The sequence below is a fragment of the Lutjanus erythropterus genome, chromosome 18, assembly GCF_056507025.1.
Source record: "Lutjanus erythropterus isolate fLutEry1 chromosome 18, fLutEry1.hap2, whole genome shotgun sequence".
Lineage (NCBI taxonomy): Eukaryota > Metazoa > Chordata > Actinopteri > Lutjaniformes > Lutjanidae > Lutjanus > Lutjanus erythropterus.
In genome coordinates this window covers 28,796,958-28,809,841 of record NC_139334.1, presented here as the reverse complement: position 1 = coordinate 28,809,841, position 12,884 = coordinate 28,796,958, and the positions used below count along the sequence as shown (strand labels likewise).

Here is a 12,884-nt window from a genome sequence, read left to right as displayed (position 1 = left end):
CTGTTCTGTTCAGATGAGACAGCCACATGCGAATAATGTGTGTACTTTTGCCACCTCTGTCATGCTCTCCTTCCACTGTTTCTCTGACAGGGTTCTCTCATTTCAAATCATTTTAAAGTCAGGTTGAAAATTCAATCTGAGGAGCCCTGAGATGATTTTAAGGAAAGAAAAGCACACAAAGCTATGGACATTTTTTGAGATTTGTCTCATTTTTGTATTTTTCCAGTTACCTACTGGAAATTTTACCTCTTCGGCTCCCCCAAAAATGAAAAATATAGTAACTAGTTACCAGGGAAAGCAACTTTTACATTACTTTTAAATGTCTGTTTTATTTCCCTTATTAATACACATATACTGTATTATTTTGGGGACAAATGTCATTTTTTTATCATTGTACCTGTTATCATTGATAGGAATTATGAATAAAAACTAGAAAATTTAGACGAAATTTCACGACTAGTATCCCCACCATATTGCCAGAAGTATTAATAGCAGTGGATGTATCATTGAGGTTGCGTGTGTCTGTGTGTGTGCGCACAAGTCATTCATCGATTGCACTTTTCCAAGACCAAGCTAAATAGAATCTTTCCTTCTGTCTCTTCTACTTGTGATTAGTGGAAGTCAGGTGACGGGACTCTAGGCCATCTTTTCTGGTCTTGCCCAAAACTCACGTCTTTCTGGTATGATATTTTTAAGTTGTACAGTGACATATATAGCAGACAGCTAACCTCTGACAGTATTTTTGTGATTCTGGGTTGCTCTGATTTTTCCATCACGCTCCCTTCTGCATTACAAACAAGCCCTCATGTTCGGTACGGTCATTGCCAAAAGTGTGATACTGAGAGAGTGGAAATCCGTCTCTCCTCCTTGCTTTAAAAATGGCTTCTTGTTTATATCTTGAGGAAATTCAGTATCCTCTGTCAAACACTCACCCCAAGCTTCTTAAGATCTGATCTGTCTTGGCAGAATGGACTCCTTCTCTGACCCACAATCCACTTGTGGACATTTCAGTCAGTGTAAGGACTGATGTGCACACTATTTTTTTGGAACTGGCATTTTATTTTGTTGTGTTGTTGTGTCTATTTGTCCATTTTTATAATGTGCTGTGAGGGCAAAAACTATAAATATATTTTAAAAAATGCAAGTATTGAAATAAAATGATTAATATATACATTGATTATGTCAGTGTTCAAAGTTACTTATGTCCAGCAGTTCATTTACTGTACTGTTACTCTTTTTTTTTCTTGGCAATTTGTTTTTATTTACATGTTTTGCATTACAATGCAAACATCTCTTAATGTATTTATTAAAGACTACATGGCTGGAAATGTACATGAATGATTTCTTCATTGTTCCAGTTGTTCCTGAAGTGCATGCCGCTCAAATGCTTCAATACTCTTGGTGTCGGGGATGCATGTTCCAAAAGCCTCAAGTAATAGATTCTCCTCTCTCACTGCCTTTTCAAAGTCAGCAAAAGATAGTTTGCCATCATGGTCATGGTCCATCTTCTTGAGTGTGATCTCCACCAGGTCTTTGACTCCCTCATCGGGGTCCTCCTCCATGGGCTGTCTGACGAGGCTGTTCTTCAGCATCTGAAACATCTCGTCTCTGGAGATGTACTCATCGCCATTCAAGTCGTACACATGGAAGCAGTATTTTACTTTTTCATCCAAGGTCCCTCGAAGGAAAACCGACAGTCCTTCAATCCACTCGTTCATACTGATGAAGCTGTCGTTGTCTTTGTCGAATGTCCTGAAGACTCTGTCCATGATAGGAGGATATAAGTGGTGGGAATGTGCGTGCATGCGTGCATGCGTGCATGCGCGTGAACGTGAAAATGCGTGTGCGTGCACGAGCGTATGACATCATCACGTCGCGACCCCCCAGAACTTCTACCCTGTGTTTACATCACATGCTCTATTCTCCACCTACTTGTATGCGATTGGCTGGTAGGTATAGCGCTCCACCTACTTATATGTGATTGGCTCTCCAGTATAGCGCTCCACCTACTTAAACGTCATTGGCTAGTGTTTGACCTATAATGTCCACTTATTGTGGATACGCCTCCTTGTGGGTGTATAGGTGGGTGTTTTTAGGGTTATCTTGTAGCATATAAGCGTGTGTTGTGTGCCTTGTATTTTACCTGTCTTTTTCTTCAGGATGACGACAAGGACTCTCCTCGCTCTCTCTCTCTCTACTTCTCTCTACTCTCTCTTTATATATAACTCTGTGGGGACCCAGACCTCCACCTTTAACACTGTGGGGACCCAGACCTCCACCTCTAACTCTGTGGGGACCCAGACTCCGTCATCACCGCCGCGAGCCTACGTGTCTGTCGGCACCCAGACTTCCACCTTTAACACTGTGGGGACCCAGACCTCCACCTCTAACTCTGTCGGCACCCAGACCTCCACCTATAACTCTGTGGGGACCCAGAACTCCACCTTTAACACTGTGGGGACCCAGACCTCCACCTTTAACTCTGTCGGCACCCAGACCTCCACCTATAACTCTGCCGGCACCCAGACTCCGTCATCACCGCCGCGAGCCTACGTATCTGTGGGGACCCAGACTCCGTCATCCCCACAGCGAAGCTATGAATCTGTCGGCACCCAGACTCCGTCATCCCCGCAGCAAAGCTATGAATCTGTCAAGACCCAGACAGATTCAGAGTTATCACCCAAATGGTCACATCCGGCAGCGTTGATGTCTATCCTGACTCATCCCTCCCACTTGTCTGGTTGGACCCCGTCTCCATCATCATCACCGTCATGGGGCTATGGATCTGTCGAGACCCAGACAGCTTCATCCCCCTGGTCACCTCCTTCATCCCCCTCTGCTAACTCTGTTGGGACCCAGACAGCTCCCTGGTCACCTCCTTCATCCCCCACCATTAACTCTGTCGGGAACATGACCCCTTCATCCCCGCTATACTATGAAACTGAATCACCACCACATTCATCACCACTGATGTCTGTGGCATTCATCAACAACGTTAAATCCGCCGTCCTCTACTTGCTGGGGATTGTCTTATGCAAATATAGGGAGGAGATATGCAACGGATGTCTGACCAACCATCCCAGTCAGAGACAACACGAATGTCTGTGGGATCTACCCGACTGTTTTTTCGAGTGCCACTTTGACCAGATTATGAAAAGGCTCTGGACTGATAGGTTTATTCCAGCCATTCTACGCTTCATGCTTACAAATTGCATCCATGGTGACGAGGCCAGGGTTCAAGGAGTTGCAGAACTTGTTTTACACGAACTAAGATTGGCAGAGAGAATCGTTGACACCATCTCTGAAATTTCTTAGGTCTTGATCGGAGACGACCCCCTCATGGTAAATCAACTGCGCGCGACCGCTGACCGCTATTGGAGAGGAGAGGAGGAGAACTGAGGAAAAAAGTTTTTCTGCCGTGATTTTGTTTACTGTGATTTGATTTTGTTTGCTGTGATTTGATTTTGTTTACTGTTATTTGATTTTGTTTATTTGCTGTGATTTGATTTTGTTTGCTGTGATTTGATTTTGTTTGCTGTGATTTGTTTTTATTTCTATATACCTTTGTTTTCGTCATCATGGGAAATTGTGTGAAAAAGTTGTTCACGGCCACGGCGGAATGGTGCATTATCTCTGAACTTTCTGGTATTATAGATCAGGCCATTGAAAACAGAGTAAATGATGTTAAAAAATACAAAATTAAAAGTAGGGTTAACCCACTGATACTTTGTAAACTAGAAAAAATAATGTCTGTAATAAGAGCTCAAACTAGTGCAGCTAACAGTGACGATGTTGAATGAAAACACGGTGTTGAATGCTTTTTGCACCGTTGTGTCGGGGCATACTACAAGTAATTTCAATGTGTACCATCTGCTTACCCTGTATACATTGTTTGTAGATGCCATAACCCAATACGTTCAAGAACAACAATGCCATGATACTTTGAATGTGTTGCAAAAGCTGCACTTTTTCATTATCTGTAAATCTACATTCTGCGTTTTAGCAGAAACACTGCTTTTGTTAAAAAACTCATGAAAACATTTGCGTCAATAAAAAAATTGTTTTTTCGATATTATTCTTTTATGGGTTTTTTAAATAACACTTTTTTTTTAGTTGGTGAAATAAAAACAAGGTGTAACTAGCATATAGGGTCATTAATGTCACAACTAAATCATGGAAAGCACGTTGCGAAAAATTTATTATGACCCAGCTCATCCGGGGGGTCTAGGGAGTGTGACCAAGCTCCGCAGAGCCGTCAGGGAGTCTGCGGGGTCGACACCTGCATTACCTGATGTAAAGCGTTTTTTACAGGGGCAAGATGTATATACGCTCCATGTCCAGGCACTTAAACGTCTCCCCAGGAATAGAGTTTTGGTTAGCGGTATTGACAAACAGTTCCAGACAGATCTGGTTGATATGCGTGAATATTCTAAAGAAAACGATAACGTGCAATATCTGTTAACATGTATTGACGTTTTTTCTAAATATGCCTGGGTCAGGTGTCTTAAAAACAAATCAGGTGGTCGTCACAGATGCTTTCGCCAATATTCTAAGTGAGGGGCGTGTATGACCTGGCTGGCGAAGAAGTGAAGGGCACTTTTTATGAACCGGAGTTACAATTAGTAATTATTGACAAAAACAAGGAGTTTAAAATAGAAAAAATACTGGCCAGAAAGAGATCAGGGCGTAAAAATCTAGTCCTGGTCAAATGGTTGGGCTGGCCTGAGAAATTTAACTCGTGGCTCTCTGAAAAAGATATCGTTGACGTGTGATAAAAGGCTATCGCTCTCTACACACGCTCTCACTTCTAAATTCGGGCATATGCACCACGCATTGATGGAGAAGAACGGATTTTACGTTACGCTACCTAGTAACGCGCCATCGCAAGTATATCCAAAGAACAAGATATGGAACTACAGGACAAAATTAGCAAAGCCGATTGTTCTGACCGAACCGTATGAGGTAGGAGTGATCGAGTTCCAGTACCCTAGGGTGTGGGCTACCTTCCCTGCATCTGATGCTGATGTGACCGTCTATGATTCTATAACCCAGCAGACGGTGACCGTGCCTCTGTCTGTCGGTTTTTATGATTCTATACCCAGAATAGTAAAAGAATTTAATTCCAGGTGCACCCTTCAACAGGCGACATCACGCATAAGCATGCAGTACAACAATATCACAAACTTTATTTATTTTTCGGGGGCCAGCGTAACGTTTAAAGGGAAATTGGCAGAAATACTGGGCTTCAAACCAGGGGTGCCGTTTGTAAATCCGCCATCCAAAATTTTTTTTAGGAAACACTACGCCGCTCCTCACCCGGCAGACATTCACGGGGAAAATTATAATATATTTGTTTACAGCGATATGGTAGATTATCAACTCGTGGGTGACAGTTATGTACCCCTCCTCCGGTGTATAAATGTATTGGACGAGGTCCGTCGCATGCCCACTCTAACTTATGACAAGCCTCACTACACATCACTCTCCAAATCCGTCATCGACGATATAGAGATCTCATTAAAAAGCGACCAAAACCAGTATATACCATTTGCATACGGAAAAGTGATTGTCAAACTACACTTCAGACCTGTGAGACAGTCTTTCTAAGGCAAATCCCGAAATAATAATAATAATAATAATGCACACCCCATACACGCGCAACGATAGCAGATATTTGTCATACTAGATGAATCAGGCAGGAGGGGAATTGCCGGGGTTTATTGGAACAAGTACGCACTACGGCCCAGGGTTAGGAGATATATTTCGCAATTTCTTTAGGATGGCTGTACCCTTGTTAAAAAGAGGATTCAGTCTGGCCAAGCCTCATTTGAAAACAGCCGCTACAAACGTTGTGGGGGATGTGGTGTCCAACATCACGAGAAATACCTTGTCGAGAAAGCAGGAAGGCAACAGGCTGATGGTGTACACCCAGAGACCTTTGAAAAGACCGCCCTCTGGATGTGGGCATAACAGACGTGTGACTAAAAAACATAAAACACCGGCAAAAGCAAGAAGAGGAGGCAAAAGGAAGTCTAGCACCAAAGGATACAGAGCTCCAGCCAAACGAGCCAGGGCTGTGTCAAAAGACATTTTTTAAGACGAAATTTTGCTGACAACGACCATGGCGCTCATCTATAATCAGTCGGAGGAATGTACAAAGACCGAGATGGACTTATTTAAAGTACTCTACACTCAAACCTCAATTGAAAAATCAACATTTGTCGAAATACCCTCTGTTTCAGCGATAACCGATACAGGTATGTATATTATTAATATTTTACCTTGTTGGCGGTTTCTCCCTTATTTATTTATTTATTTATTTCCTCTAACTTAGGACCTTTGGAGTTTTACATATCGGCTAGCGGTGAGGATTACATTGATCTGAATGACACCTTTCTGTTTACCCGTGTGAGAATTACAAACACCAACGGTACAAATCTCGCTGCTGATACTGACGTGGGCTTCGTAAACTATCCAGGATGCACACTCTTCTCCCAGGCTGACATAATGCTCGGAGACAGGCTCATAACACAGTCCTCCAACACCTATCCGTACAGAGGGATAATTGAATGTCTGATTAAGTATGGAAAAGATACGCTGGATACACAGTTTAGCACGGGTCTGTTTTGTAAAGATACTTGTAACCATATGAACAATGCATCGATAGAGGGAGACAATCAGGGGCTGGTGGCGAGAGGCAGGCACACTGGAAACAGTCGCATCGTGGAATTGATTTCACCGATACACGCCGATTTGTTTTTCCAAGAAAAACTACTGCTAAACGGTATCAACATCTCGTTAAAATTTATGTGATCCAAAGACGAATTCTCTCTGATGACGGCGGCAGCCAATAATAATTACCGCATTAAGATTGTATCGGCCAGTGTGTTTGTAAAAACAAGTGTCCGTAGCCCCCACTGTCAGGTTGGCACACAGGAGAGCTTTACAGGACACTAACGCTAAATACGCTATAGACAGAGTGTCTCTGAAAATGTTTTCTATCCCCGCCGGAACAAGAGTGTGCAGTCAGGAGAATCTCTACATCGGACAGATCCCAGGACAGATTCGTCGACAACAAGGGATATACGGGGAGTTACACATGCAATCCCTTTAATTTTGAACACTACGATACAGAGTTAATATGTCTGTACGCCGACGGACAGTCATACCCTGCCAAGCCCTTTCAACCATACTTTCAAAGAGGACAGTACACCAGAGAATATTACCAACTAATACAGACCACTGGGCGTCATCTTAAAGACAGATCGTTGGCCATAACGCGTCAAGATTTTGGGGGCGGGTATACTTTATTCTGTTTCAATTTGGAGCCCGACGGGGTATGTTCAGGAAACGTGTCGTTATTTAAAACAGGCAACGTGAGGCTGGAAGTACACTTCAGAGTACCCCTACCACGGACAGTTAATCTGATATGTTATTCTGTTTTTGATTCAGTCATAGAGATATCAAACAGGAGACAAGTACTTCTGGATTACTACTAAAGAAAAAAAAAACAATACTATAGAGTTGACCAGTATTGTTAAAAAAAGAATTATTAATGGTACAGATTTTTTGGGAGTACTAGCGTGTGACCAACTACCAAAAGACAATATTTGTAAACCCCCAGCAATGTTGATTGTAAACACACATCCATCTAGCATGCCCGGTGAACACTGGCTGGCTATTTTTTTGGCAACCCACCGGACTACTACGATTTTCCTGCCGAGATAAACAATTTCATTGTGAAAAATTGTACAGCCGTGTCTTATTCGAAAAGACAGGTTCAGGATATTCACGCTACAACCTGTGGTCAGCATTGTGTGTTTTTTCTATGTTATATACAAAAAGGGATGTCTTATAGTCGGCTGATAAACGTATGGAAATAATCTTGTTTGTAACGATGCTATGGTTTGTCGATTTGTTAGCGAAATACAACCTAGTGTATGTCGTGAATATAATTTTATGTGTGTGCAATCAGGGAAATAAAATGTTGTGTAACAATGATAATTTTTTAAATAAAAGACACAGAACACAAATCAAAACTCTCTCATCTTGTTTTTATTCTTACACACATTAGAAAAAAAAAATATATATATATATATATATATATATATATATGTCTGTACAATCATCATTGTCACAATTTCGGTGCATTCAACGTGTCAATAAAATAAAAAAAGAACAAGCAAACAAACAAAAAAAAAACAACACAAATGTAAACAATCACAAACAATACAAATGTAAACATTCTCACTCATCAAAAATCTAGCCATGCGGTATCGTCCATATCAAGTGACTTTGACCACTTTGACCCCGGTGTCCTAAGAGGGGTGCTAAACCGTCGTGTATCAGTCATGTCAGTCTTTTTGGCTAAAGGTGATTTGTCATAGGCCATAAAGCTTGTTTCATTAGTTGTATCATTGTCCCCTTTATATACTGCAATAGTCCTGCGCACCTGAGTGTTTGGGACAGCGGATAGCGGTACATTTAACCTAACGATATGACATTTTTTGAGCAGGTCAATGACTCCAAGATGTGTTCAGCATTTTTCCTGCTTCTTTTAGGTATATGTCTTAAAACCTCCAGAAGCAGGTCGTTTTTAGTACCTTCATCAACATGCGACAGCGGCGGCGTGTCCTCAAGACTAGGGGTATCGAGTTTATCACTGCTGCTGGGTAATGATAAAGTCAATACAGTTTTTTCATGCTCACCCTGTCTCACCAGTGACAGATATCGTTGGAGAATACCTGCATATCTTTTGGCCTTCTCGTACACATCAATGTCCGTTAGCTTAAGCACATCCATCATTGCCCTGTCCAGCTCGTTCTGCCCGACGTGTCTAATAGAGCCGGTGTTCTGCTCATGCTGCTGCTGTTGTTGCTTTAGCAAGTCTAGTTGGTGTTGAGGGACTAAAAACATCTTTTGAGCATGCTCCATTTTTTCACCTTCGGTTTAAGAGGCTGGTTATAAAAGGTATGGCTGCACCGAGTAAGGGTAATAAGAACCCACCCCCAGTCTGGTTAATGGCCCGTTTCTTTTTTAAAAGCTTAACTGTTTTATCAGCGACAAGTCTGACAACAGATTTCTTCTTTTTTAACTGTTTGTATTGTTTGGTGGTCAGCGTGATGTTACCTTTTATCACATTGAGAGCTATTTCACACAGCGCTTTAATAAAGTCGGTGATGGCGTTACCCACAATGACTCTACGCACGCCCGGTGGCGATTTATATAACAGTTCCAACAGAGTCAAATTCCTCTGCATGCGCAACAACATTGTTACCCCCTGCGCTTTTTGGGAACGTACACAACAGGCTGATCTGACAGCAAGTTTGTTCTGAGTCTTAAATAGTCAGGTGTCTTGGCTTTATAATCAATGAGTAAATACCCATATGCAGAGCAAGTGGCATCATTAAAGGCCTCCAGAAAAAATTGGTGTTGCCGGGAAACATCTGTCTACCCAACAGTGTAACCTGATATTTATCCCTGGGGTTTTGTAAACAATGCAAGGTAGTTAGTGTTTAAGCTGATGGTGCGACTAGCCCTGCCTTGGATAAATAAGTTTTGGACTAAATATATACACCTTAAATTTCTATGATGAACGTATTTGGTAAATACGTTTTGTACTTCTATATTATTACTGGCGTCGTTCATTAAATCATCTATTATTAACAAATTGTTTCTGTCGGGGGGGTAGTAATACATCATCACACAGAGATTCGGGTAACCCATTCACAAAGTTAATATCTCTTATTTTGAGGAGTTGATCGTATAAAGGCTGCCAGCATGAGTAAATGTAAACAACGTTATCCACACGGTGTGAAATAACCCTGGATGCAAAAAAATGTCTTACCACAATTGGATGGGCCGCTCACCACTAAACTAAATGGATGCTGTAGTCTGCCATCAAACCCTTGATCAGTTTTAATATCCATAAGGAAGTGTAGTGTAGTGTAATAATCAGGAAACACCCTGCGCTTATTGTACACTACCTGGACCTTTTTGACAACTGTTTCGTTTTTTAAATGAAACTTATTTTTATCTCGTTTGAAGGTGTCAGACACAGTCACCATGTGCGAGTCTGTTTTCTGATTGGCTACAAAGGAGTGAACTAACCCTTTCAACGACTCGTGGGTGACAACCGATGCGTTTTGAGAGTTTAGCGTCACCCCTTTGCATTTGACTTGTGTTTTGCCTAACAATTGTGCGATATGCGTAGCACTTTGGACCCCCCGATACAAACTCTGTGATAAAGTCTTCCTCAGGAAGACCGCACACATCACTGTCATTTAACTCGTCAGGTACGGACCTACGGGAGGGACCCAGTCGCCAGAACGTGATGTAAAAACAACACTGTCTGTGTCACAATACAAAACACATTCTTGCAACTTGTCTAACAGATCGTACAGCATGAGCCGGGCGTGAGCAGTCGTCATGGCTCCTATAAAGACATTTATAGGACAAGACACGCATTCCCACCACTTATATCCTCCTCATGATCATGCTGTCGGTCATCCCAAACATGTTGCACAGGATGCTCCTGAACCTCCCTTTGTCCAGGCCATGAGCTGCTCTCCCAGGGACTGTCGGCTCCCCCAGGAGGACGTGGTACTCTCCGATAAGATGCTCAGCCTCTGTTTTGTTGAAGAGATGGTTTGAGATGGTTTCAGCCAGAGTTTGTATCAGCTTTCTGTTCATTGCGGACATTGCAGACATGTTTACGGTTTTGATGCACGAGTTCACCAACAGGAGCGATGTTGACATTCCGTCACCATGGCAACCGTGTGGCGTTCATGAACCTGCAGCGCGTCGTAGAGGCTCCATCATGAAGCTATTTGTGCGTTTAGGCCTGCAAAGTTACCGTTTAAAAGTTGTTGTTTTTTTTTTTCTGTACTGTTACTCAAAGCAGCATTAACTGATATTTTTGACCAGTGAGGGCAGTGCAACAAGCTGTCCACACCTTATAAAGCTGATATGTCGAAGTGTTAGCAAACAGTGGTTTACTGACAGATCCAGCTGACACAGAGCAATATTAGTGTTTATTTGGAGACCTGACGAATGAAAGTCCAGTACTCTGTGGGTGACACATTTACATCATCATTTGATCCATCATTAATACATATTAGTGATCAGTCCAGCTTTATGTCCTGAACCTGAGACTAACTCTGAGGAAAACACTGAATAATAGTGGTATTATTTAATAAAAGTCATGAGACACTTTTCTAAAATTCAATTTCAATGTTTGTTAATGAATTTCTGAACAGACGAATTAGCCTAGTGTGTGGGAAGACATGACGCCACTGCACCATCGCCACATCATCTGAGACGAAACAGAACTGCCGCACATCATAACGATCGCTGAACATCAGCTGTGCAAATCTGGCTGGTTCTGTGATCAGCTCACACGACGGCATGTTGCTTCTCATGCTGAACCCACAACAAATTTAGGAGAAGTTTGTTGCAACTCCTAACAGCCTTGTTGACATGGATTTTATTGGCGTCTAACCTGATACCCTCTTTTTGATAATAATCGTCAATGTATTTTTTCTGCTCCTCAGGTGTTTTAACATGCCCGGGGTACCCGGAAGCTTCTTGTTTACATTTTAGAAATGTTCTGAAATAGTCCTTGAACAACATATCTGTCTTGTTGGGAAAATGCCACACTTCATCGATGCTTACAGTCTGGTACCCCTTTTCAACCACTTTCTGAAGCTCAAACGAGACCCACACGCCTGACAGCTGTCTGTCACAGTCATCATGTGTACAGGAGCTCGTCTGGTTCAGATCCTCAGCACATTTACTGCACAGCGGGAACATGAGCTTGTTGTGACACCTGAAGGGCAGAACAGGGTGGTAGAGACCTTTTGGTGGGAGCACTCTGCAATTCACAAAACCAAAATAACTGTCTAAGGAATCAGAATTCCTTGTGATGATCTGAGGGTGACCGATTGGGTACAGTTTTTTAGACTGAACGGTTGGATACAGACTTGTAAAGTCGTAGTATCTAATTTTCTCGTCGTCGTTCTCCACCTGGTGGTACAACTGCCAAAGAGAGCCTTATGGGGATCGAGGCGTTCAGGTTTCTTGTAACTGCCCAGAAAAGCTTGTACCGCTAGGTTTGACTTGACTGACGACAACCATTCACACTCCCACATCACCACCACCCTGCACCCGTGTAGTGTTTTCAAGGCTGTTATTTTCTCATTAAAGTGACGGTATAGCAACCGTGGGGGACCTTCGTGACAGGATTTAAGTCGGCCTGAACATGACATTTGACACACCCGTGGAAAAAACACCCTGCAAATTCATAGCATGTTTTTGTATCTGCATTATAACCGTCCACAAAGTATGGTCCAATTTGCTGTTCACCACGTTTGAGGGCATGTTTTATCTCAATGTTTTCTGTATGAAAAACATATTCAAGCCACTGGATAGACACGTTTGAATACGTTTTATTCTGATCAATGTATGCACCTTCATACATGAGAGCTAACGTGTCTTTGGGTAAAAACAGTGTCTTGAATACGCCCATGCAGCTGGATGCCAGAGTGGTAAAGGTAAATGGATCAAGCTGTGCGCACTCGAGAAACGTGTCTCTGTAAATAATGCATGCTCGGCGCAACACCTCTACGTCATTGATGCAGCAGCGGTGAATCTCTGTCTGAAAATCAAATGTTTTTCCTCAGACTGTGTCATACCATGTCATAAAAGCCTTTTGCTCACTGTCACTCATGCTATCATACCCGTAGTAGGATGGATCTGGGTAGGCCCCGACAAAGTACTCGTTGTCTCTGGTGTTAAACTTGTGTGGAAAATAACCCTTCTCCATGTCCTCAAAGCCTAAGGCCGCTGGTGTGTTGGACAGGCGCATAGGTAGAAAACTTAAAGAG

General features: G+C 42.4%; 2 protein-coding genes across 2 annotated transcripts; one reads left to right on the top strand and one right to left on the bottom strand.

The window, feature by feature from the left end:
- Window positions 1–1,043: 1,043 nt before the first annotated feature.
- Window positions 1,044–11,422, bottom strand: LOC146311251 (calaxin-like). Its single transcript, XM_084743028.1, has 2 exons — window positions 10,495–11,422; window positions 1,044–1,772 (listed from the first exon to the last, which is right to left on the bottom strand). The coding sequence occupies exons 1-2, from the start codon at window positions 10,756–10,758 to the stop codon at window positions 1,347–1,349; spliced, it is 690 nt and encodes a 229-aa protein (XP_084599154.1). The 5' UTR covers window positions 10,759–11,422; the 3' UTR covers window positions 1,044–1,346.
- LOC146311252 (uncharacterized) lies at window positions 2,022–3,361 on the top strand. The gene has a single exon (XM_084743027.1). The coding sequence runs from the start codon at window positions 2,161–2,163 to the stop codon at window positions 3,313–3,315; it is 1,155 nt and encodes a 384-aa protein (XP_084599153.1). The 5' UTR covers window positions 2,022–2,160; the 3' UTR covers window positions 3,316–3,361.
- Window positions 11,423–12,884: the final 1,462 nt, after the last annotated feature.

Bases quoted from the DNA above. Each gene is read 5' to 3' on its own strand.
- LOC146311252 (XM_084743027.1), top strand. From the start codon at position 2,161: ATGACGACAAGGACTCTCCTCGCTCTCTCTCTCTCTACTTCTCTCTAC.
- LOC146311251 (XM_084743028.1), bottom strand. From the start codon at position 10,758: ATGTCAACATCGCTCCTGTTGGTGAACTCGTGCATCAAAACCGTAAAC. The intron at 1,773-10,494 runs ATCATGAGGAGG...TTATATCCTCCT, and splicing joins TTGGGATGACCGACAGCATG to ATCATGGACAGAGTCTTCAG.